Here is a 26673-nt window from a genome sequence, read left to right as displayed (position 1 = left end):
ATGATATGGCTGAGCACAATGGATCACATTATACCTGATAGTTCATGCATCACAATGCTATTGATAACATTATGTGTTGGGACCACAGCACTGGTGACTCCACTATGGTCTTGATGAATTTTACAGCTGGTTGCAGCTCTAGTCTAATTATATTCCTGGAGAAGTGTTGCAGTCTATGGTTAGCACCATTATAAAATTATGAAAAAATACATGAACCACTACTAATACTGAGCAATGATGAATGAGCGTGGCTGTTATTTAAATCAGAGCAGATACTGACTGTTATACAATGATTTGACTACTGAATACATGGACTGTGGGTAAGAGTTGTATTGCAACTGATTGTCATTTTATGAGATTTATAAATTGTGGAAGGAATAGTTTAACATCTGGGAAATATGCTTTTTGCTATCAATTTGTGTCAGTGAAGTATCGAACTACAGCCAGGAAGTGGTTAGTTTAGCACACCTTAGACATAAAGACCAGAAATAGAGGGAAAAAGCTACCCTGGGTCTTGTTGTGCCAGTACCTCTAAAGGCCACTGTATGGTTTGTTTAATCCATAAAAAATAAAAAATAAAAAAACGACAGAAAGTGATATTGATTTTCTCATCTAACTCTTGACAAGTAAGCATATTTCCCAAAATGTCAAAATATTCCCTCAAGTAGGCTTTAGCTGAAAGAAGAACAAATGGAATGAACTAGAAAAATTCTGTGTTAAGTGACTGGACAGAAGTCCAGGTGAATGAGAAGCACTTTCATTTTAATGTGAACTGTTCCTTTATGATGCAAATCCAGGACAGTACCTTCAGAGCTGACGCAGGTCACATTCTGGACTGCAGTTCCAGGACCACAGGAGTGTTGATTGGGAATACAGCTTCCCTCTTGTTGAACCTGCCACAGGTAGCAGGCGGGATCCTCACAGGGGATGGACTCAGCTAGATGAGGACAGGTCTCTGGGGAACTGCTGGACTCCCACAGCACCTCTCTTCTCCTCTGTCTGAAACCTGACAGAAAGCAAGTGGAGAGACAGAAATAGGTTCTCAGAGAAGCCACTGATATTCCTGTACAAAACATTAATCATGTTGTCTCACACAAATAATATGAATAACAATGATTGAAAAACAGCATTCTGATGGATTCATATAAACTGTACATGCAACACTGTGGCTGAGAGGTTACCACTATCGAACTCATACCAAAAGGCACAGGGATCAAACCAGGTCCTTCTGTGTGAGGTTTACATGCAAAAAAAGGTCTAAATTCAGGCTTCAGTTTGGTCCTTGTATATGAGCAGAGCTCCAAATTATTGCTGCTGCAATATAGTTAGACCTAATGTTCTGACGAATCTGGAGATTATCTCTGTGATGAATTATTTAGGTTTCTCATTAACTATACTATAGTGGGCAGCAGTATCTCCATGAATCATTAAAATTAAAGGTGAATACTGAAAACACAACTTTCAAAGAAGGAATTGTATGTGTTTGTTTCACCCTCGTTTACCAGTGCAAGGCCACTGTGGCTTTTTTACAGCAAAACTGTTCTCGTAAGAAAAGAATATCGTTTTGTTATAATTCCTTTTTGGTATAATAACATTTTGGAAATGAAATGATATAGGTATGGCCTAAATTAAAGTGGCTTTGTTATTCATCTGCTGACTTAGTCACCTCTTTAAGAAACCCCAGTAGCAGTTAATGAGATATCTTGTAATGGAGGATCAAGTGCTACATCTATTTTTTAGACTCAATTTCAGCACCAGCAGTTTTTTTTTCACAGTATCTATTAAATAGCTTGGTGCTGAGAGAGACCCAGAATCATCTGTTTCCAAGACTCACTCTCATACTTGAAAAGTAGACTTGAAAATTGTTTTGACGTAAAGGGGGAATTTTGGATTTCATTTTCACTTTGGTAAATGGCCAGATTTGTCCTACAAGCAGGTAGTTGTCAACTCACACCCTTCTCATTCCCATCCCTTTTCCACAGCCAGTCTGGGGTACCAAACTGATGACCGTCACCAGCTTTATTATGCACTGGCTTCTGCCACCCTCATATTTCCTGCAGATTTTATTAAACTTGTCAGTGGTATGATCAGTGGGTATGTTACACTGGCATAATCATTGTCACTTCTACCAAAAAATGCCAACATTTTTCAAAACTTTTCCTGCATGCATCCAGAAGTTGTTGCTTCCTGCAGGAGATGCTGTTCAGTGTAGTGTTTTACAGTTTACAGTGTCCATTGTGCTCATTACATGAGATGGATATAAAAAAAAAAACAAAGATAAAAGTTAGATGGAAATGAAAATGAGCTGCTGAATATTCATCAACTAACTAAACTAGGTAACTAAAAACAAAGCATGGTTAACCTACAAAATACTCAAACTGCAAAATTAAGAAAAATAATTGAAAATAGAATAGAAAATAGAAAATAAATAAGTAAAGAAAAATAAAGAACAAAGTGTAGGCAAAGAGCAACAAGGGGAAGTGAGGGTGTTAATGAGCAAAATGGCACAGCAAAGGAGAAGGTGTTTTAAAAAAGAAAATGTGGAAAAGCGTGAGTGATTGGGATCAAGTAACAGTAGTTGGCAAGACTTTCACGGTGACACCTGTCTCCCCAATTACTGACTCTCACTGCTTTTCACTGCTACTGCTGTTTCTGTTACTAAATTGGGGTCTATCTGCTGAGGTGTACTGGCTCCACACTGGCACCTGCTGAACACCTCTGCAGTGGAAATGAAATGAAATGCCCAACATAACGACTCGTTCCAATCTCAAACGTTATATCATATTTTCTATACTTCCATGGAACGTGCATAGTCAGTGCATAGTGGTTAATTACGAAAAAAAAAACATTGTGTTGTTCCAAGGTGTTAATTAACACCACTATTTCCTCCTTTATGTTATCTGTACACTGCAGTGTGGGTTTCGAATACATGTAGAGTAGACCGCTGAATATAGCTAGAAACAAAACATGCACACATGATTATGCCTATGATATAATTTAGATATGAGTAAAATCAAGACCCAAGGCTTAATCAAGAAGTTAATCATATCTGACGGTGATATTTACTGAGCCTACTGCAAATTACCATCAGGGGTGCAGAACTTTGGGTCACTGCAAATTTTTCAGTTTAGCAAAAAATAAAACTACAGATGTAAATGAGCCCAGCTGCAGTTTACCAGATTTGTATTAAGTCTGCCTTAAAAAAAAAAAAAAAGGAAAAAAAAGTAAGGTGTCTGAAGCTGATACAAAGATTCAGCAGCCAGAGTTAGATAAATAAAGAGCACAGAGTCTTCTTAGTACAGAAACGTCCTGTTTTTGTTACCATCCTTCCACTGCAGCTCAACAAGTAAACACTGTCTTGGCAAACAGAAAGAAGGGATTTCAAACAGAGAAGGCAGCAATTTGGAAAGATACCCACTTGATTTGTGTAAGTGACTGCTAAAGCCTCATGTTGGCTTGGTTTCAGATAAACTTTGGAAAACATTTTTTTGCACAGAACAATGAAGGTAAATTTTGTCCCCCATCCCTTAGATTGGAAGCACATTAGAACATCAATGAAATAAAAAAGGTCTTGTTGAGTTATGACAAATCACTGTGGGAGACTTTCTTAAAAAGTCCTATGGCTGAATTCTTGTTGTAAATAAAAAGCTAACCATCCTTCCTTCCTACAGTGGACCAGCACAGGAGCCATTAACAGTCAGGAGAACTACACAATCAAGCAGGAACAAACGGGGCAGTTTTTGAAGATGGAAACTAACATTCTTTTGCATCACTTTGGTATTACAATGTTGTGGTCCTGAACACAGCTCCTGTGAAATGACCTGTGCAATTGCCAAATAATTGTGTGTTTTGTAATTTTGTCTTACTCATCACTAAGAAAACTGAGCATGGACTTGTCTGATTGAACCTGGGTCAAAAAAGTGCCAGAGATTCTATACCTGTTGATATTAAATTTTCAGATAGCAAAGACTCAGACCTCTGAGTCAGTTAGTAATGATAAATCAGGTGCAGCAGCTATTTGTATGAATTTCTTTTCCCTCCTCCTGTGTTTTGTGCCTCAAGCACTTACTGGAATTTTTAGAGGTGCCGCTTTTCCAGTGCTTTACCAGCACAAAACCTCAGTGTGTGACTTTAGTAAATATGGACAAACACAAACACGACTGCTAACAAAAGAAGAATTCCCCTTTGACTGGCATCTTAAACACTGGTTTAACACATCGCCCTGCGTGCCAGCTTTTAGTAACACACTTTCTGTTTGGTTTCCCTCTGTGTCCGTGGACACATTGTTGGATGGTATGTTTTCCACAGACAAAAAGGACAATGGCCGTGAAATCTAAAAGAAGACACAACATGACATGAACAATAAATGGCTCCAAAACTGGTTTAAATGTATGATTAGCAAATTGTCCAAAAACATGGTCAATATTTTGACATATTCATCATATTAAGCCAGCTACCTAATCAGTTACCTAAGAGGCCCATAATTTGATTGATGTTCCCCACTCTAAAACACTGATTCTCTCAAAGCAGAACGCTTCATAAAATATTTTTTTCTTCATTAGTGAGTGGACACCTCATTTTCTAATCTACAGTCTCTATCGACTACTGAGCTCTTCCAATTCCCCAGTGACACCAAAAAAAAAAAAAAAAAAAGTACTGGTAGATGAAAAGCGGTAGAATAAAAATACTTTCTAGGCTCAAGCACTTCTGCCAGTAAATGTCAGTGACACTTGAGCAGTAGCAGCTTTTCTTTTGGAGCCATACTCATTTTACCACAGCGCTGACACTTGGCAGAAAGGTCTCACATTCTTTCCCTCCACAGGTGGAACTGTCTAACCCCAGGATGCCCACTCTACAAATTACATCCCTCGACCATCTACTGGCGTGAGGCACCAGTTCAGGAGCCTGATCTGAGTCGTGCTGCCCGAGCGTGCTCTTGAAGAGTAAAGAGACTGTGGATCGATTACAGTATTGCCCAGAGCACTTAGTGCTACTCACATCCAAACCACAAAAAAACAATTTGGCACGGGCATGCCCCCATGGATATTAATAATTGAAAGGTTTCTTGGTCATACCAGGTTTATTTCAGGGAAACAAGGGCTATCCAGTGATTTCAGGACACCGTTGTTCAGAAATATCCCTCCCTCCAGTGCGGTGACTTCTAGTAGAGGCATTACAAAAATTCTATCCAGTAACCTCCCGTGTTCAATTCATTTTCCCGCATAGCTGCAAAATGTGATAGGCCATGATAATATGAAAAAAAAAATGAGAAAAGCACATAAAGATACTGTGAGGCAATTTAAATTTGTAATTTTCCAGAGAGCAAAGCTGGGGCAGCTCAAGCATCTTGGCTGGTTGGCTCCTCTACCTGAAAAGTGGGATCCCGCGAGCCTCTCGGTTAGAAACGGATCACAGTTTATTCTGACGTTGTGAAACATAAAGGCTAAGTGCACATTCAATAGGAGCGAGAAATTCTCTGCAGCTCAAGGACCACAGGCGAACGACTTGGATCATAACAATACTCTACTACTCAATAACTGTTCATTGCCTCCCAGGCAACAGAGCTCACTGTGGGTGATTTTCTCGGTTTCATACTGCTCTGGGTCTTCATGAATGCCATCAAAAGACAGTATGCCACAAGAGACCCCTGTGCAAAACAGCAGATGCTGTATTTTCCACTCCTTGAAATATATTAATGACACTGTCTGTGAGAGGAGCCGGCTCATCCCATAGAGATCCAGTGTTGGGGAGTGTGGGCACTGACCTGAACAATCCACCCTTCAGTTGCTCCCCGGGGCGCTTTCATGCACATTTACTCACGGCAGGGACGAGGTCATGCTGCCCTTTTAGCACAGCACTAACACACTAACAGCCTCCGCCACTGCCATCACACTGACTGAAACAAACACACTACACTCCACACACAATGTGCAGCCTTTCTAAAGCAGTCAGATATGACACGCGCTCACCTGTGCAAAAAGACAAGAACATTCAGACAGCACAAGCGTGCTGACTACGCACACACTACACACACACACACACACGCACACACTAAACACACACACAGACAGGAAGCATCTTATCTGCTGATACTCATATCACCCTCCTAGGGACTGAGAGTTGAACTACGGTTGTGCTCTTTGTCTGTCTTTCGTTTGCTCTGGTTTGTACGTGTACCTGCCTTCTTCCACAGCGCGCCTCCTCTCAGCCAGCCGCTTATCAACAAACAATTTTTACAATTCGAACATATACAGCCTCTCTCTCCTGCTCTGACAACACTGCTCTCTGGCATTGTCATTCTCTCTCTCAGCCTCCGTCGATATAATACTTCTCTCTCTCTCTCTTTGAGTTTCAGTCTGTCAGCCAAAGCACAGCAACAATCTATTGTTTAGACATTCAAAGCACGTTGCAGTGCTAAATTGAAAACATGTACATGTGTAATAGCTTTCAGGTTAGTGTAAAGCCCCTTGTTGACCATATTGAGGGTACTCATCTCTTAGGCAACGATTGCTGTGAACAGCTGATTGTAAATGTACAAATGCAATAAAACTCAACAGTTAATTATTATTTAAATTATTTTTGACTGAGTGCTTATAATTTCTCTGGTCCATCTGTGCAATTATGAGTTTCTATGGTGTCCATGGTGTTTATAATGATAGAGTTCTCCTAACTCTATGATGCTGGCCATCTTGAATTGAGAGTGTAGGCATGCACACAATGCTGCTATTAAACTGTTACTCAGAGGTAAACTTGCATATCTTTTATTCATATTATATCTATTGTATTTGTTCAAAGATTATTTAAATTAGCTTATATTATTATGAGTTATTTGTACTCTGCTGTTTGTTAGATACTGTATGTTGATCATTTTGTATCTGAGGAGACTGAGCATGAACTGAGAAAGAGTTTATAAAAAAAAGTGAGAAATAACGTGACATAACATAAAAAGGACATTAAATTCCTTATTGCCTGCTGTGGTTTGGATAATAAAAAAACAATCTGAAGCTGATGTAATGAAATGATTACATCAGCTTGTTGATTAGCTCTGTCTGTAGTATCTTTTTTGATGGTCTGTGTCCGTCCACCTGTCAAACATGGTTCTCAGAGAACATGACTTTGCCTTTGAAGACAGCTGGAAGGATGACGCATGTTGGAACCATTTCTTGGCACTGACAATACTCCTACTTTTTACATCTTGTTACAATGGCTTTCATGATGTTGTCTTATGTGTACACCAGTTAGCTGGTGATAACTGTGTCACACAGTAACCAGGATGCATTTCACACACTGAAATGTGGAATATGTTCCCTGGACACGTTTTGTTCACCACATATGGGATTATATGATGATTACTAAAGATTTTACATGCCCCTTTCATTTAATAATATTGTAATGTTACTTCTGCAAAAATCAGAAGGTGGATGATAAATGAAAGATGAAAGGTTTGGCTAATAAAACATATTTGGTGGGGTGTGCGGTATTGATTTGGTGACGTAAGAATGCGATTTAAAAGTATAAGTTAAAACAATAGAGAATGAGCACAGGAGTTCGGGGTTGGAGGTAAGTGTGAGCACTCCACAAATCCTCTTCCTTATGTGAGTCATCGGTGATGGGAAAGTGTTTCTCTCCATGGGAGATATATTTTAAGACACTGTGCTCTTTTGAAGACATTTTTGGAGAACATGCACGGCCTTGTAAGGTTATTCATGTCACAGTACTTCTGTTCTTGTACTGTACTTCTGGTGCTTTCGTTGAAATTAAATGAACTGACCACAGCAATCATCATTATAAACATCCATCTCATACACACACATATATACTGTATATATACTGATTTCCCTAAATCTTTCACTCTCTCTTACTCCACTCCAGTTTACCCCCATCATACCTTTCTTCCCCTGTGGTTCTTTGCAGTTGTCATGTAGGCAGGCACCCCAGGTTGACCACTGGGAGAGCACGCAGTGGTTCTGGCAGGGGATGGAACACTGCTGGACAGCCGAGGGGGGCTCTTCACCGGCACACAGCCTGGCATTCACAGGCCTGGACACTGAACAAACAAAAGGAACACAGGCAAGGATAAACCAGGCTTAAGTCAAGCTCAGACACAAGCAGCCGGCGGTGAAGTGTGTGCATGTGTGTCTCTGTGTGTCCTTGTGTATGTGTGTGCGATTGCAGTCAAGTAATATGTTTGGAATTGGAATCCAAACAGAAGATTGTGCTAGATGCTGTGAAGTAAGTGAACAAGATGAAGATGTATCACTGTCATCGGATTGAAAAGTATGGATGTAATTTAGTTTTGACTGGGAAGACAGTAGTGTATATATTAGTAAAGCCTACCACCTCAAATCTTGTACACTGTGATAAAAAGCAGGATAGATCTAGCAATGCTTTTTGTGGAGTAAAACAAAATTTTAAAAAAGCAGAAAATAGAAAGAACAGAGGGAAAATTGCTCTTCTCATCTCATGCCTGGCTCAGGAGGATATTAAATGGAGGGTAGCCGCCAGCTAAGGGAGTGGACATGAGCTGAAAAGGGAGATATTAAGGCACGACACGGTATAACCAATTCACTGCTAAGCATGGCTGGCATCATTTGTAGATCACAGAAAGCTCTGCCACCTGTAATGGGTTCTGACATTAGTCTCTCACACAGAATAAGAGGGGTTTTTTTTGCCCATCCATAACAGGGGGATTTGTTCAATCTAATATTCCATTTTGATGCACCTCCGCAAATCACTGAGACGCAAATTTCCATTTAAATGAGAGCCCAGAGAGGAATTCACTAAATGTCCGTTGTGCGCATTTTGTCTTCTTCCCAAAAGTAATTTACATGGTTTTTGATCTCCTTTGTGAAAATGAAATGTTTGCTTAAACACACTGACAAAGTGACTCGTACAGATCTTTCTGCTGTGTTGCCTAAATGGTGATTTCTTGTGTTTATCAATTGCATTACTTCAGTAGACGTCCAAAAGGAGCAAATTGTTTTCCACGTTACCAGACCAAGTAGCTCTCCATATTGCAAGCATACAGCCACATCTGTTTACATTAGCTAAAGCTGTGTGGGTCATGTCAAGGTAAACATTACAGCTTACATATTGATCTTTGTCCCTCTCATCCACTGGTTCAGAGAGCTACCTTCATTGATATTCTATACTCAGCCAACATATTCACTGTCCAAATACATCTCTGATCTTCTAGCATTTCTCTGCACACATCTGGTGAGCTAAAGGGACGTCCCACAGCAAGTATGAAAACACACCCTCTATGAAATGATGCCACCCAGCACTCATCAAGTAGCCACCGTAACAAAAAAATGGAATGGAGGCAACATTAATATGTTATTATTAAATAAATGGTTATGTTTATTAGACAGGAAAAAGCTTATAGTTAAAAGAAAACTACCCACTGTGCTTAATTAAAAAGATAAATGAAATACTTGGTATGCATGTGTTCCCCTGATTTTTTTATTATTTTTTTTTTACTGTAGAGATGTAGCGATTTTATAAGCCTAAAACTTTAATTTTGTTTAATTTAAATTTTGGGAAAGAGTATCACTTTTTAGCACAACTATTTAGAGTTCATCAGTAACACTGGTTGCCTTGGTGAGTCTGGCAAATTTTGCTTTTTTTTTTTCATCACTATGCTCTTTAATCTCTATCTATATTAATGTATTTACCAAAAGCAATTCACTTTTTCTTCATGTAAAAAACACAGATCCTGGGTTGTTAACTCATCTTATGACGCAAACTCCTTAAAGTTTTGAGTATCTGGTGCTACTCCCCCTGCACTGGGTGATACAGACATTTATGATTCAACTTAGAGCAAGCCTTTGACAGTTTTTAAAGTTTCTCCTTTATGCCTAATTTCTACTCTACCACTTCCACCACACAGGAAGTAATGGGTTTTATGATTCTGACTGTAGGAAAAAAGGCCGTGTAGCATGCTGAGTGAGCAGAGCCACTGCTCCTGAGCAGACAAAGGGGAGTGTGGCACATAACAAAACTCAAATTTAGGAAACTCAATCTCAGACTTTGTGGGAATGGAAAATGCCACAAGGGTTTGGTCAAACTTTCACACTGTAAAAAGCTCATCAGGGCTGGAGTTTATTTCCTTTGTTTGTTTGTTGCATCAAATTAAACATGGGCGAGGTGCCAAGTGCAAAACAATGAAAACACAGCAGCAAATGTTTTCCTCACTGTGTAGTTAAGAGCTGCAAACAAATCACTCTCTAATATGTTCTCATATAATAAAGGGATCACAACCAGCTAAGCTGATTTGGGGAAGCCAGGGAAAGCCCCCAGGTACATTAGATTAGATACAAAATTTAAATCAATTTTACCAACAACTGACTATAATGTTATTTCATCTGGATCATGACATGCTTTGCTTTGCGTTTGCTAAATAATACACATTAACTAGGTTCTACTCTGTGTTCAAAGTAAACTAATTCATCCTCTGTAATACCATATTTTTGATTTACTGTGGAAACACAGTGCACTTCAAGTCTGCATCAACCATATTTATTTCTCAATCTCATAAAACTATTTTACTTGTTTTCTGAAAGTACCTGTTTTCTCTTTCAGTCCAGGCCAGACATAATTACACAGATGCTTGTACAATATAATGCAATCCTAGATGTTACTGTGTCCACCCCCACACTAAAGTGATTTAGCTGGTTAGATTTCCACCCTAACAGTGATAGGAGGAGGTAAGAATGAAAACACTAATGAAAATACTCTCTTAAGCTCAGGCTGTAATAATGCCTGTCTCTGTGTGCGTTTTGAGATCATCCGTGTGTGACTACAGTGGCAGAGTTAAGGAATTATCAGCTACTGTATCTTGTGCAGTTTTTAATTACATTTCCAAGAACATATAAACAGGGACTCTTGTGCCAAGCTAGTTGCTCATTACCAAAGCCCACTGGGCAGCTGTCTGTCCCTTTTTTCCTGATGACTATGTGCATGCATGCAGCTGCTTCTTCTAGACTTGGAGGACGCACATACTAGGTGCAACTGGTTGACAATAATGGCCTTGCCTAGAGGTAGTATTAGTCGTAGCAATGGTTTTTCTTTTTTCTACACTTCACCCCAAAAAGGGTATTTTCACTAAGATTCTAAAAGGTCCTGTTATATAAAAAGGAAATAACAGTTTGAAAAAACACCCTTGTATTGCAGGTAAAATGATGGTTATGGCTACATTAATAGAGCAACTTTACCCATTAGCTTCACAGTTCTCATTCACCCCATTCACACACACGTTGAAACACAGTCATTGACTTCAAGCTACCATGCAAGATGCTGGTCCATCGGGAGATGGGGTTAAGCATCTTGTTCAATGACACTGACATTTAGACAGGAGGAGCTGGGGATCTAACCGGCAAGACTGCTATTTCACTTCTTATTAACATATAATCATCATCGAAAAAGCCCTCATTTTGGTTTTAGGCTCTTCCTAAGCACATAAGAAAAGTGAAAGTGCCTGTTCATTTTTCATGGTCAGCGGTATTTTTCTTAATATACCACTTTTCAACCTGAGCAGGACAAAGCCATGATTCCTCTTAGTCACCTGCAAGAGCAGCGAAGCTGCTGTGCTCATTTGGAATAATTTGGGCCTCAGTGACTTGCTCTTTTATTTTCTTGTGTGAACTTTCTTGCCTCACAAAGCTGCTAGGGTGGCTGTAGATTTTTAATCCTGTTCATTTTGGGGGCAACTCCAAAGACACACTTATGTGTTTCATGAAGAGGTGTACTCCCTGTAGCCTTACACAGCAGTCCATCTATAGAGGTAGAAATAGTAGTAAGGTTTAGAAAGAATGGACAGTTTCTCTTCATCTCCAACATGATTAGTGACATGCCACTCCTGTATGCTGCTCTGTGGTCCGCTAACTTTGAACATGGAAAAAAAACATGTACATTTCATATGTATCTGATTTATTAAATGCTACAACTGCTCATAATGTCAGTACTATCAAATAGTTACTTGCAAATCCTTGAAATGAAAAATTTTCCACCTTTAGAGGTAAAAAGAGCTATTTCACATGCAGAGTAGTGGGTCCTTGTTGTTCAAAGCCTTAGCTTCAGCACATTGTAGCACAAGAAGTTTGAATATGACGATGGATCCCTACTGTCCTCTGCACGATAAATGATGCTTTAGCTACATCATCACTTGTACTTTATGGTCTTCTTTTGTTCCCACATAACCAAAATAACCTGCTGTTAACTTTCACCTTAGTAATTTATGCGCATAGCTTATATCAAAACACACCACTGAGTTTGTGTGGAATTTATTTACGGTACATCTCCTGAGTCACCATTTGCTTCCAGCGAGCCCCGGGTCAACTATGATGGAGTTTTTCTCTTACCCTCCTTCCTGTGATGTGGTGCTGAGTCATCAGGAACTTGAACACAGTAGGTCTTCCTGGTCTGGATCCCGTCTCCGCACAGAATACTGATGTTAACCAGCCGCCGGTCCTGCTGGCTCAGTAAGGGGAGGATGCGACATTCGCCCCAGTCAGTAGTCCTCCACACATACCTTACAGAGCGCAGAGACACGCAAATACAGTTTGCAAGAAATCTGTATCATAGATCTGACGTATCATGTATTAAAATTCCATGAGAATTTGCAGTGCGAACAAGCAAACAGCTGTTAAATGGAGTCTTGGGAAGTACACATGAGTATTGTGTTCATGTGTTTTCTCAAAGAAAGCTGCAATGCATCCAGGAACATACTCATAAATGAATGTGTTTAAAAAGGACAAAATAGAGTTTCAGTTGTTTCAAAAAAGTCACACAAAGCAAGAGAAAAATTAGCAAGAGCAAGAGCCTCTCTCACAGTATGTCGGAAGGAGGGAGGCATGATTATTTTAATTTCAAAACTTTTAAACAAATGTTTGGTTTCAACTATGAAATATGCAGCGATGCAGAAAGCAATAATATTGGAGGAGTTTACCAGAACAACAGCCTGTAGTGATCTATCAAATGCTTAATTTCCGTAATGAGTTTTCCCTAATCATGTAAATCCTCTGCTCTCAGGCACTCCATGTAGATTTAGCAAATAAAACAAAATCTACCAGCAGGGAAAATAATTCTCTATTGACTACTTTGTTTACTGCATGTAATATTAGGTAAAGTCTATCTTAGCTCAAACAACCCTAAAACAATGAGCTTCTGTCAGACACTGTTTGTCATCTGTGTCATGTCCACTGGGTCAGGAGCTCTCAACAGAGCATGAGGTTATTGTAGATGTCACAAGATAATTGAGGTAATGCCAAATAATATTCACAAAGTAAATCAAAAGAAGAATGATGATTGTTTGCAGCCTCCAGGCTTTCTTTCATAATTATTCAGGTGAAAAAGCACAGAGAAGCAAAATTAAAAATCATTATTAAGAACTACCTGGGGCAGTTTGGAAGTAAATCTCCTATGATGTTGCAAGCCTCTTTTTCCTCAAGGGCAGGACATTGTTTCCCCCCGCCAACTGGGATCTGCGTCATGATCCGTGACCGGAGGCGGTAACCAGGAGACAGGTCGGTGGACCGGCAGGTTTTAGAGCATGGGTTCCACGATGACCAATCAGACGTCTGACAGTCTTTGGGCATCACACATGCCTGGAAGGTCAGGGGGGAGTTGTCCTTGGTACAGAGACTGTAGATTCAGAAAAGAAAAAAAGGAGTTAAAGAAGAAAATACTACAATTGTGACAAAATGACAAACAATAGAGGACAATAGAGATGCTGTATACACAGCAAACGAAAGTCAGGTGCGGTTGGGATTTAAATAGACTGGTAGACAGATTATTATACATGGACTAAAAATGACAAATTTTAAGAAATACCACCTCATTGGAGAACCTATTGATCTGGATCTCTTGATTTCCTGATGATCAAATGACCTTGCAGTTTCCACTCTTGAATGACAAAATTCAAAGCTATCATACGTCCTAACAGTAAAGGTATCATGGTATAAAGTCAAGCTTTTACAGAGAAATGCGATACTTAAAAATGCGAAACAAATGCATTAGTCATGCAATTAGAGCTCCCATTGTTTAATTTGAACAATGTAATTAGTTAGGTTATTAAGATGTGAGTACAATGCTCATTTTAGAATTTTACTTTGTAATTAGGCTGCAATTAGAATAGCAGAATGAGGCAGAAGTCAGGTGGGAAATCCATATTCAAAAGCTCCAATCCCACTTCTCAGTAAATACCACGATAATCAGGCACTGTACAGTAAATGGTCCCTTCACACTCGAGCCATAAAGCCAATGAACCTGCCTGGAAAGGGATAATAACATGCAAATATCAAATGCATAACAAGATACCCAGTTTTAAGCTCCTTCAGCCCAAACAGCGTGGGACAAACAAAACTCATCATATAAAAACTGGCAGGATACTTAATTCAATACTGTACATGAGTTTAAATCCCAAAAGCTGAACACAATTCCAATAAATTGCTCGTGACTATAAATTTAAAAAAAAAAGCAATGTCAAACAGTAAAAATGCATCATTCCACCAGGATATTATCGATAGGTGGTTTCTGATACAATGGCTTCCATGAATGGCAGTCACTGATTGATTTTAACAGTCAGCTAATAGTGTCACTTTACACCAACTAGATGCTATGGTGGCATTTAGTCAATATAATATACATGCAACGATTTTCTCTCTCCTTGAAGAGAAAGCACAAGATGGAATATTGTTTATGACTGTATGTGCAGGTTTGTGTGTGTGTGTGTGTGTGTGTGTGTGTGTGTGTGTTTGCTCTGTGTGTGAGCCTATGCAGAAAAAAAAAATCCATTCTTATCAAATCCAAATACCAGGGTTAGCTCAAACAGCAGGAACAGGAGGGGAGCAGCACTTGACATTTAACACAATAGTGGCTCACCACCATGCCACCATGCCAGTGAAACACCAGCTCTCACATAATTTCGTTATAATTGAATAAATAACCACTATCTGTAAAAACCTTTTTAGTTCACTGAATACACCCACGCTGGAAAAAAATCGTTCCACTGGGATCATCAATGGTCATCGGGGGGGGATGACCATTGATTGTGTCACAAACAATACGAGTGTGGAAGAACCATAAAAACAATCATTACTCCAAACTCCATTAAGACTATTTCACCTGACAGAGACCCACGCTCAACCACAGAGCATTTTTACTGCTCACCACATGCTACATCAGTGGAAAAAGAGATTAATGTAAGATTAATCCAGTTATCTGTACAGGTCTGTTCCCAGGACCAACTGCAAACCAGCTCATCTCACACTGCCACCTTGCTTTTGTTATAATCTCGGTCTTATCTTGAACCTTAAGAAATGCTCTATTTTTCACTTTGTGCTTGTTTCCCATGCATTCATTTCAGGTTCAATTTTTCTTTATGTTCACTGTATGAAAGGTGCTGTGCTTGTGAATGGTTTACCTCAGCATAGCATTCTTGCCATCACTCCTTGTGCAGCGGACTTGTCGTGTCTGGTATCCCACCTCTAGTTCCCATGACATGGGGTATTTGTTGTGCGCATGAGCATGGTGATGGTGGTGGTTGTGATGGGGGTGGTGGTGAGAAGCCAACGTGTGCAACACGACAGTGTTGTTCTCATTGGAGCTGGTGCTGAAGTCCACTGTGGTCCTTCCACTTAACAGGGCATCCTTGTGATGGGGTAGTCGGCACTCGCTCCAGGCCCCTACTTTAAGGCTGTACTGGTACTCGCTCTCCCCAGCAGGGCAGTTGATTGGGCTAGAACAAGTCCTAGTCTCGGTCAGGTTTGGGCAATTTGCCCCTCCATACATTGGTGTGGCCAGGACGTGTCGAGTCCGATGCTGAAGGCCAGCACCACAGGTTTTGCTGCAAGTTGACCAGGAGGTGAAGTCCGAGACCACACAGTCCTGGGGGCAGGGGACGAGGCAAGCCTGCTCCACAGGTGGTTTCTGAGAAAAGAATTCACATATCCTCGAGGTGACTGTGGTACGGTTTGAAGTACGTACACAGTGGACATGGCGCCTCTGGATGCCATGCTGTGCTGTAATGCATTCAGCTGTCCTCAGTTTGAGCTCACTGGAAAAGAAAGGGACGAGGACACAGCTCCCCCAGTCAGACACCTCCCACTCAAAGAGGTCCTGGTGCCAGTCACAGACCTTAAAGCAGTGCCGCTGGCTTTCTGGTTTGTCCACTCGCTGGCAGTGGGAGTGGTGGGTAGTCCAGCCCTCCATGTGGACACACCATATTGTCCTTGACTGAATCCCACCAGTACCACACTCCTCCCCGATACACTGACCCCACTGACCTGCAACCAAAAAAAAAAAAAAAAAAAAAAAAAAACAGAGAGGACATTTTCATTAAAAATTGGGGCTTTAGAAAAAAAATGATGATTTAAATTGCAGCTATCTGGCAGCTTGCAATCAAGCACAATTCAAGGCCATTCACTTAACCTTCATGATTGCTTTATTCATGAACTGAGGAAGAAAGGAACAAAGAAGCACAAAGTAATCAAACCACTGGCGGACATCAATATAAAAAAAATACAAGGTTCGTTTCTTGGTCACACAGGACCAGATTCACTTTGGATCTTTATCCCAAACTGATCAATACCTCAGGCTATGGAAGGCATGGCCAGCTAATGGGTATGCCACTGAATTCTTTAAATCTGCCTTAAGAACGATATTTGGGGTTTAATTAAAAAAAAAATTCTTAGTAATTTTATCTAAACTTTTTCAGCAGTGAAAACATCCTGTCTGCAAAGATGAGACTCTTCACATGGAAGCCTTTCTTTTTTTTTTTTTTTTTTTTTCAAAGACTAATGATTTTCATTAAAAATAACCCAAACCAACCAAAGACATGAAAGTCATTTTGCTGTGGTCTGGCTCCTCGCTCACAGCTTGATTTGAGTTATCTTGATGTGCGTGTGCAATGCTAGCTGGAATAATTTAAGAATACAATCAAGACCTGTCTTGAAAAGAATTTCAGGAAGTAGGAATTCTCTGTATGTTGAAAAAGAAAAAAACTTATAATAACATCATGATGCCCTTTACACCGTATTTCACAGTGCACAGGGCAAAAGCCCAAAGCGAAACACAATTTTCTTTTTGTACTTTAGGAGCTGCTAACAATATCTCAGTTTAAAAAGGTCAACTGACAAACATACGCTTAATTACGTTTCATATCTCACAAGGCCTGACAGCTGATTCAGCCGATGCCTGATTGGCCTGTTTGCACAAAGAGAAGTTAAAAACAGGGTAACTGCTGAGTTAACAGTCAAGTTGACAGGCTAATCCCCTTCTCACAACAGCTGCTTCAAAAATATATTTTCCTCATAAATAAACTGTTTTTAGTATTCTGGAATAAAACTGTAATTTCTGCTCCAGTTACATTTTATATAACAAACATAGAAACATAAATATTGTGAACACAAATTATGCAAACATTATGTTCAGTTATATTGACAGTTGAAGCTTGGGGCCACACTCAGTGTTATGCACGGGGGTTAAAGTGGGATTTGGACCTGATCTTAGGGTATTAGGATCTTAGAATGCCTTTCCGGATCGTTCTGGTTCCAGCCCACTTTAACCCCTGGTTATGCAACTAAAATGAACAAAGCAGCCAAGTTAGGCTACAGTCATAAATGCACAAGAAGATGCCCAAAATCCTGCTTTCATTCCCCATAAAAATTTAAATTATGAAAGAGAGTGGCAACTTCATTTTCAGGTATTCACCATCATACCTGAGTGGTGATGTGGTTCATATCTGCAGCATGAAACAGAACCGTACTTGACAGTCACTACTTGGTAACATCAAAGAATGTGTGACAAAAGCACAGCACCTACATGCAATTTTCCACCCCTTACAAATAGCGGAAAGTCGAAGTACTCTGTGGTCAGAGACGCAACAAAACTGCTGATACCTTTTTACCACTGTGAAAACCTGCATCAGCTTCAAAATGTGGCTTAAAATGCAAAATGTTCTACTTACATGAATTCAAGCTGACCACAGCCTCTATTTCTGTGAAGAGGGGAACTGCAAACTTTCACAGTCAATTTCAAGCCGACAGATTTGGAACTGAGAATAGCTGTTTTTTAAAAATACATGTTAAAAGCTATGTGCATAAAGAGCCAAAACACCCAAATCCAATTAATAAGCAGAACTGTCAATCCCAACGCTGACAACACAAACATGCTGTTGTTTGTCGCATTTTTTTAACAAGAGGCCGACGCTTGAGTCTGATGAATAACAATAAACTCGAAAACTACAACTTCACAGACAGGCAGCCCCCTACTGCACCGCTTCTTTGATTGCTGTAATTCTTTTATGAAGCAGATTTCTCCCATTGATTATGCATGAAGCACCTGTTGAATAATAATGCCCATTTATGCGAAATACTTGCATCAGAATCAAAGTCCACGTCCTTGATTTAATATGTTCTGAAATCAATCCCGGAATATGTCGTGATACACTGTTCCACTCGTGTGTTAATATCTGCAGAAAGTGTAAATTCATGCCATTACAAAGGCTAATCACTTTGCAATTTTTTAATAAAATGATAAATTAATTTGTGATTCCGAAAACCCAACCCAAAACTGTATATATGTCCTGTTAATTTAGTTTTTGACCTTTTCTACTCATTTTCAAAAGCAGTAGACATTAATCAGAATTTAAAAAAAAAAAGAAAAAAAAGAAATCAATTTGCTGATATGATGTGGTTATCAACGTCGGTCACGTTTCCTTCTCATCCAGTTATTTTGCCACATGCTATGAAAAGGATAATTTGATTCATTTCTTCTAATTGGAATTAAATTGACGTAATAATGAGATCCTACTGCTTCCTAAATTGCTTTCGAATGACAACTCGCTGAAAATGTTTTATGCCTTTTCGTGCCAGTTGTTAACACTTTGTTCCCTGGCCAATCATCGACACGACAATGCTGCTTTGAAGCTGTTGCTTTCTGTTTAAGGGGGCATATTTCAAACTGCTGAATAGTTTCATAGTTCATCGAAGCACATCATTGAGTTTCTTCATCTTGGCTTTGCAATGTTAATGAGGGCTTACAGTGTAACTAACATCATTACCATTCATTCATGTGATCTTTCTGTCTTATGCACTTATTTTGTTTTGGTGCAATTTCAATGCAGCGAACTAAAAATGTGCTTGATGACAAAGCTCAAAGGCAAGGGATTTACATGGTTTATTTCTTTTATTTACTGAGATTTTTTTTTTTTTTTTTTTTAACATTGGAAAGGAGATCACATGATTTGTCCATTGGGCTGGAACAGATAAGACCTGCATCTACACATACAGAGGTGCAATGTGACTGTCTGAACATCACTGTCTTTGTGTGACACAGCGTAAAACACACCTGGGTTCTTCCAGCTGAATAGCCCAGGTGTTTTGGGTAGTTCTGCTGAAGGCAATAGTGGAGTGGTCATTGAGGTAACTGGGACTTTTGCTGGGAGGCCACTACACAAACTGTGCCGGTGGCTCAATGAGAAATAAAAAGAAAAAAAAGGTAAAATGTCGGTGAGAGACAGTAAAAAGAGAGAGGGAGAGAGAGACAGCTGTGGCTGTGAACAGGCCCCACTGTTGGTTCTACGTGGCCATCGTCTCCCTCCCCAGCTTCCTACATTAGGTTCGGTCCCGCAGCTAACTGAGGTAAAGCTGAGGCAGCCAGCAGTAGACTGCCGCTCAATCGCTTTTCATGAATAATAAAGTTTTAAAAAAACAAGGTCTGTCTGAAGAGCTCAGAGAAAAGAAGTTAAAATTCAAAAAAAAAAAAAAAATCCACATGCTTTAAATAGCTGTGCATCTAGCAGCAGCAACTCCACAGACAATAGAGAGGAGGAGCAGAGCAGCAGAGAGGGTTCAGCACAAACACCGGTCACGTTTAACAGCAGAAGTGGCTGGCAGACGATAACAAGAAGCTAGTCTGAGTTTATTTAGCAGGATAATGTTGTTTAGCTGTGTTGTCTGTCTGCTCTGGTTTCATCAGAAATTCTAATATGCTAATTAAAATATTCTGTGTGATCAGCTCAGATCTACAGAATTTTATTACAGAAACAACCAGTAAAGGCAGAAATCCACTGAAATTAAAATGTTTTTGTCGCTGTAGTTACAGCTGAACTGTCCAGTTCATATACATTCTCTATAGCTACTAACTAGTGGGAAGTGAAAAACAGAAACGTATTAACAAAATGCCAGTTGAACAGCAGTAAATAGCAGTTTCCTTACCCATTAATGTGTGCTGACTCAGGTAAATGGTAATTTAGCTGCGTACAAACAGCTACTTTGTCGTCGTAGCTGTGGACTGTATTATGAAAAGGTGTTTCCAAAACAGTTCACCTTCATGTATTGGTCCACAAACACTCATAGTTAATTTCACCTCGGTTTACTATGTGATTTTTATTCTCATTCTGCCCCTGGTCCTCAGTCAGACTTTTGCCAGTACCAACATGAAAAACATAATAATGCAGGGAAAACCACACATCAGCTTGACTGGAGACACAGCAAAATGATTTAGGATGGAGTCGGGGTCCTTCGGGGAGGGACCATTGTTGGTTTTACCTCTTATACTGCTGCAAACTGACAACTCTAAGATGCATAGCTTGATGGATTTTTTTTATACTTTCTGTTTTCTTTCTTTTTAATTCATATTTTTTTTTTGTAGATTACAGTTTTATTTAGAGGCCAAATCACATGCCTTTGCAGGCAAAAAAAAAAGTAAGATTATGTTATCTGTAAATGAAGGCTGGCTATTTCATATAGGCCTGCTTGAAAGTGGCTGCATTAAACACGAGGCCAAACAAAAACAGAAACATAGGTGCATGCCCAGACTGGAGCAGACTGTCATTCATTATTTTGTGTTTTTGAATGTATATTTAGGCTGACGCACGTCTTAGTAAACTGAACTAATCTCATTTTCCTTCAATTTGAACCAATAGTTTGAGCTCTGTCTTAAGATGTTGTGAACTGCCAGGTTATTTGTTTACAACTTCAGAGATGCTTGATGCGATTTGAACGAGAGAGACATCATGTTTCTGTCAGAGGAGAGAAGAGGCTATGAAAAATCACTCACATCACACAAGCAATGTAAACATCTAAGTATACAAAAACATTTTAATTAGACTAATTAGACGGTAGACGGACAGTCAAATTTAATTTCAATAAGCATCATCGTACTCACTCTTCCAGCGTTACTGCTTGGTACTGTGCTTAAAGAGACGTTCTCAATTCAATCAAAGCTGAAAAGACCAAACAAATCTTATATGGGTTATATCCTAAAATAGACATGAAAGCCCTCCACAAAAATAAGATATGAGCAGCAATTCACAGTTGAGTTTAAAGACCTTCAGTGTCAACACAGCACATGTCCTTCCTGCTCTCTCAGCTGAGCGCACTGCTCTCGTGGTCACTGATGGCACTCTTTCATGATAACCACTCTTTCATTACGCTTGCTCAATGGTGCTGTTTTCAAACTGTGCCAGGATATGTGTGCGTGATTTATGGAGCTGTGATTGGGAGTGATTCTGCTGCCAGGGGAGCCAGCTAACACAAGCACCAGTTCATCTGCTAAGCTCTGAATAATCACTCTCTCGATCTGTCAGCATCAGCATCTGTCAGGCCCTCAGGAGGAGCCAGTCGCCCACAGCTCCTTCATTCCTGTCGCACTTAGTCGCCTTGCTTACACCTTCAGGGGCTCCAGTACCCGTGAGGCCCCAGCTATATTTACTATTCCGTTTACGTCCCAGTACAAGGGAAAAACTGAATTGGCAAAGGGCTGAGCAAATTATACTACAATACAGGAAAAGACAGAAATTAAACCCTGCCAGTGCTGCATGACTAAACACGTATTCTCTTTTTCAGCAGTGTTCAGTTGAACCCTTAAGTTGGACAAATGATAGCAAAGCTGTGCGACAATAACAAGCAACACAACAAAAGCAATCTCTACTATGCCCCAAAACCAGACAGACGGAGACAAAGGGGAAGCAAACAGCAAAGCAGTAAAGTGTATCCTAAACAGCAGCGAGCAACGCTTCGTCAAAAAAGAAAAAAAAGAAAAAGAAAAAAACCTGCATTCACCGCTGTGAAATCTTTTGCCCCTCTGGTCCCTTTAAATACATTTGGTAAAAGCATCACTGAGTCATGTCGGTGCACATCTTATAGGATTTTTGGCTGCTGAATTTTGCAATTTCATGCAACCATTTTGGGCATGTTCATGTGAGATGTTTACTAGTGCCACTTAAAACTTTTACACCCACACATCTTGTTGTTTGCTGAATTAAACACCATTTCAACCTTGTAATTTCTGCCAGTTTAATGCATTAACTATTGAAGAAAGTGGATTTTAGCCACCCAAACTCTCCACTGAAATGACAGCTTTTTTGAGCATTTACTGATCATATTGATTCTGTCTCGGTGGACTGCACTGTCCCGAGCACTTAATTTAGCGTGGATTGTCTAAGAAATGTGTCAGTTGCCTCAGTTCAGGAAAGGCCTCTTCGTTAACGACATTCAGTACCGTAACTTGAACAGAACAACAGATTCAATGAGATTCGGTTGGTAGTTCACTATGATGGCGCATTCAAAGAGAACATAGTGTTTTTCTCTCTGTGCTGCAGCGTTTTGTGCTTTTTCTCCGCAAACATCTGCTGAGTTTACTCGCCATCCGTCTTCAGCTTCTCTCCCTCAGTTAAGTTTGACTGTTTGGATACATGCATCCTTTGTCAAAACACTTTTTAATTAAATGATACCTATGCCACCGAGCCTCATTATGCACTGAGCCGTCCCCCATGCCACACTTCCATCAGGTGTAATTTATGAGCAGCGAGGTGCATCCTCAATTACAACATTCATATATGCAGAAATTCATCAGATTATCATCAGGCAGTCAATCCATCTCCAGAAGGCCTGAATCAGCTCATTTTAACCAAGTGTTTACGTGGCAGGTTAGAAGGAAATTTGTGAAATGTGAGCCAAAGAAGTTAAAAATCATCGCCAGGGGACAATTCGCAAGCAAATTAAGTGACAAGAACTCACTCGTCACCTAGAGCTAAAAATGAAATTTGTGTGTGGATAAACAGGCTGAGCAGCTACTGTGAGAAGTTTGACCTTCCTGCTTGAATATAAATCATGTATTTCCATAAATGCTCAATAAGTGAATGCATTACAGTATTAGTGTTTTGGCTTAAAATGCTTATTGCAGATTATATTTGAGGAACAGCATCAAATGCAGCTTCAATATTTTGCTCTAATGAATTACGTACCTTGAGGCTGTAATACTGTACACATGACCCCAATGGGCTTTTGTTATAATTTAGAATACAGCCTTCTAACGCCCATGCCAGACCTACTTAAGAGCCTTATCATTAACTGAACGGCCAGAAGTATAAACAAAACAAGACTAACACATGTTGTGCCCTTTGAGTGATCTAATACCCATTTGGTCCAACCGGTAACTAACCAAATAAGCACTGTAATGCACACCGCTGTTCAGCCAAAAGAGCATTTTAAAATGCCAAAGTGTAGCGATGAGACTCATTTCCTTCCATTAATGAAAATCTGATTAGTGGAGATTTTATGTTTGGTAAATGGACAAATAAATACACAGGGACTGACCCTAGAGCATCCAGCCAATTAGTGTGATGGTTCAAAGAGAAAGGTCTCACATTCTGTATGAGCCAAAATGCAGGACCTACAAACTCCTCTGCTCTGATTTAGATCAAATCAATGCCACTGTAAATCATGAAGAGGATCATTTTAATGCCAGCACGAGGGCTTCTCAGTAAACAGTCAATCATCTTTAGTCAGTATTAGCATGATTCCCTCAGAGAGTTATCACACTATGGGGTCAGGATAGTATTTAAATTGCACAGCAGTGAGAAAATAGAATAAGTCAGACTGACAGATGTTCTAAGGAAGCACTGACCTTTCTGATATATTCATATTCTGTTTTATGTGAATATTTTCTCCTTCAGCTTGTGCAAAAAAAAACAAAAAACAAACGAAATAGTGCTGGTTCAGGCTGCGTGATTATTCCAATGAAAGTTTGTCACTTCGACCCATGTTTCTTTGCAGTTTACAATCATGGAAGGTTATAATTCAGCAGCTTTTGATATAACTAAGAGCTAACATGGTTCATGTGTCAAACTTACATTCATTATGCACAAACACAATGATCTTGACATAACATAAGGTTACATCTCCAGTTATACAGTCAATACAGTTTTACAAAACCCATGGTAGCAGAGAAGCTTCTCTGATCCAAACACCATGATATTGACAGTGAAGTTGTGTTACAGTCACAGCACCTCAATACAGCATATCTACAAACCTGAGGCATCACTTGCAACATGCATGCAGGCTGTTCTCGTGTTATTTAAGTCAGAAGTATGGAGTTGTTGCTCACTGGAAGTTTCAGGCTATGTTTCAAGAACTTTTTAGGCCACTTTTTATGCTAATATAGTACTTTCTGCTACACAAGAGTGACTTTGCACTAACATCAATTATAGACAAAGCTACAAAGATAAATCGTAGGTCTACAGTATATCACATCATCATCTTACATCCAAAGATGCACTTGTGCAATAGTTATGTTTAAATTTTTATGTAAAGATAAGAACAAATGCTAACTGAAATGAATATACATTCATGCTTGAGCCATAGATTTGCTGCCATAGTGCTGTGTTGAACTTTGTCAGTCATTAGAGCATATCCACCTTCACCTGATGTACGAAGCTTTGCTCACTGGCAGCTTGAAAACCATCGCCTGTACGTGTGACTGCATAGGTACAGATGAAGAATTAGTTTGCATTTCTTATTTTCTTCTCTGCCAGATATTTTTCCCGGGTCATTGCTTGAGTCACATTTGTCTTTGTGCTTCTACTCTGTATTTCTAACCTGCCCACAGCAGTGGGCTGTCAGAGAGTTTCAAATGGGTGCTGCTGAAAACACAGGCCCCTTTCTGTTAAGTCAAGAAAACAAACAAGCTAAGGTAGGTTTTGTGAATAATTTAAAAACAGCTGACATGGACATCATTTTTTTCTGGGCTCTCGTGCCTTCATGATAAAGATCCTGGACTAACTCACTACAGGAAACCGATCGACTGAATTTTGTCAATGAGCTTGGTTCAATTTTTTTGCCACAAATTTGTCTTGTTTTTGCAGATTTGGCTGTGAAATCTACAGGTTATGATAACGTTTTGTTTGCAGTACAGTTAAACTGAGCGCTTGTTTCAAACGTGTCTAATTAGTCCTGTTGCTTTCCCTGACAGACTCTGTTGTAAATCAATTAACTTGGTGAGTAAAGTGTTACCGGAATCAAGAGGTATAATGTCCAAAACTGTAAAAAAAAAAAAAACAAAGGTAACAGGTTGACAAAAGATATTCAGTTATGTGTAACACTATGTCAGCACACAGCACAGCAGGGCACTAGTTCTTCTGTACTCAGGTTCCATAATAAATCTCATTCCAGTGACATTTCCTTTTTTCCCTCTCTTAGCGATTGTGGCATGTCCTGCTGTCTCACCAAAAAATATGCTCATGGTCAAATCTAGCCAGGACCTCTTCTTCCACTGAAATCAATGTTTGACTGTTCTATTATCTAGCCTCAGGAGACCTGGCAGTTGATCTACAAAGAATATATTGTATTTCCTCTAAGATCTCATTTATACACACAGATCTTACTTTGGTTTTAGGCTGGAAAACCCCTTTGGGGGTTTCTCTGAGAATCAATGTGTTTACACTTATAAATGCCACAGTGCTTTAGTCGGTATCACTTTAAGACATGAAGACTACAGTGGGGGCCAGCCAGAGGTGTGCTCTACCTCTGCGGTGATGAGAATCTTTTTCCGTGTAATTGCTTGTCTCATGTGGTCTCCTCAAGTCCCTGCACCAGCCTGTGTAGAGGTGACAAGTAATTGGATAGGATGTCATTCACTCCTCTGTCTCACTGTCTTCCGCTGACCTGGGATTTCTCTCCCGTAAGCACGGGAGCAGAACTAATGGCCATATCTACAGGCAGCAACCTGAGGAAAGACCCTAGTGTTTTGATAATGCAGGTGACCAGGGCCGTGGCAGGACAGAGATAAAGTGACAATTGTATCTCTGGCAATGCAGCACAGTCCGCATGATATATCTGCTCATTCTGTTACAAAACAAAACAAAAAAAAAAAAAAAAATACAAAATGTAAAATTCAGCAGTGCAGTCATGGGAGCTGTTGTGATGCTTTTCCACTCTGCTAGTTTGTGTCAATTAATATTTCATCCACTGAAAACCACCAAAAGATTATATTTAAATTATTTATTTTTCCACCATACAGGATAATTTGACATTGTCACCTGGCATGTGCTCAAATGTTTTAAATTTAATGATTTTATGATAATGCAGATAAGAAACTTGAAAAAAAAAAAACAAAATAGAGAGATCTGTTGGCTGCTTTGGGAATAACATCATGAAGAATGGGGAATAAACTGACTGGATATGAGGCTATGAAGAAAGAGTCATCTTATGTGTTTGAGAAGAGCTTTGACAAGGTTGTCTTCATGGCTGAACATCTGCTGTAACTTTATTTGAGTGCTGATTACTGATGCAGACCCCAGAGGTTTTTTTTCCCTCTCTCTCTCTCTCTCTCTGTCACCCTCTCTCCCTCTCTCTCTCTCTCTCTCTCTCTCCTGAGCTGCTCTCAGATTGA

General features: G+C 39.7%; 1 protein-coding gene across 1 annotated transcript in view; it reads right to left on the bottom strand.

Moving 5' to 3' along the window:
- thsd7ba (thrombospondin, type I, domain containing 7Ba) overlaps positions 1–26673 on the bottom strand; it is a 119018-nt gene that overhangs the window by 68660 nt on the left and 23685 nt on the right. The window contains exons 3-7 of the mRNA XM_041057347.1: positions 15422–16283; positions 13393–13641; positions 12360–12529; positions 7889–8047; positions 806–1006 (exon numbers count right to left, since the gene is read on the bottom strand). Coding sequence (XP_040913281.1) covers positions 806–1006; positions 7889–8047; positions 12360–12529; positions 13393–13641; positions 15422–16283 — 1641 coding nt within the window. The remainder of the gene's footprint in view (positions 1–805; positions 1007–7888; positions 8048–12359; positions 12530–13392; positions 13642–15421; positions 16284–26673) is intronic.

The sequence above is a fragment of the Toxotes jaculatrix genome, chromosome 15 (assembly GCF_017976425.1).
Source record: "Toxotes jaculatrix isolate fToxJac2 chromosome 15, fToxJac2.pri, whole genome shotgun sequence".
Taxonomy (NCBI): Eukaryota; Metazoa; Chordata; class Actinopteri; family Toxotidae; genus Toxotes; species Toxotes jaculatrix.
This window is presented reverse-complemented; position numbering and strand designations above follow the sequence as displayed.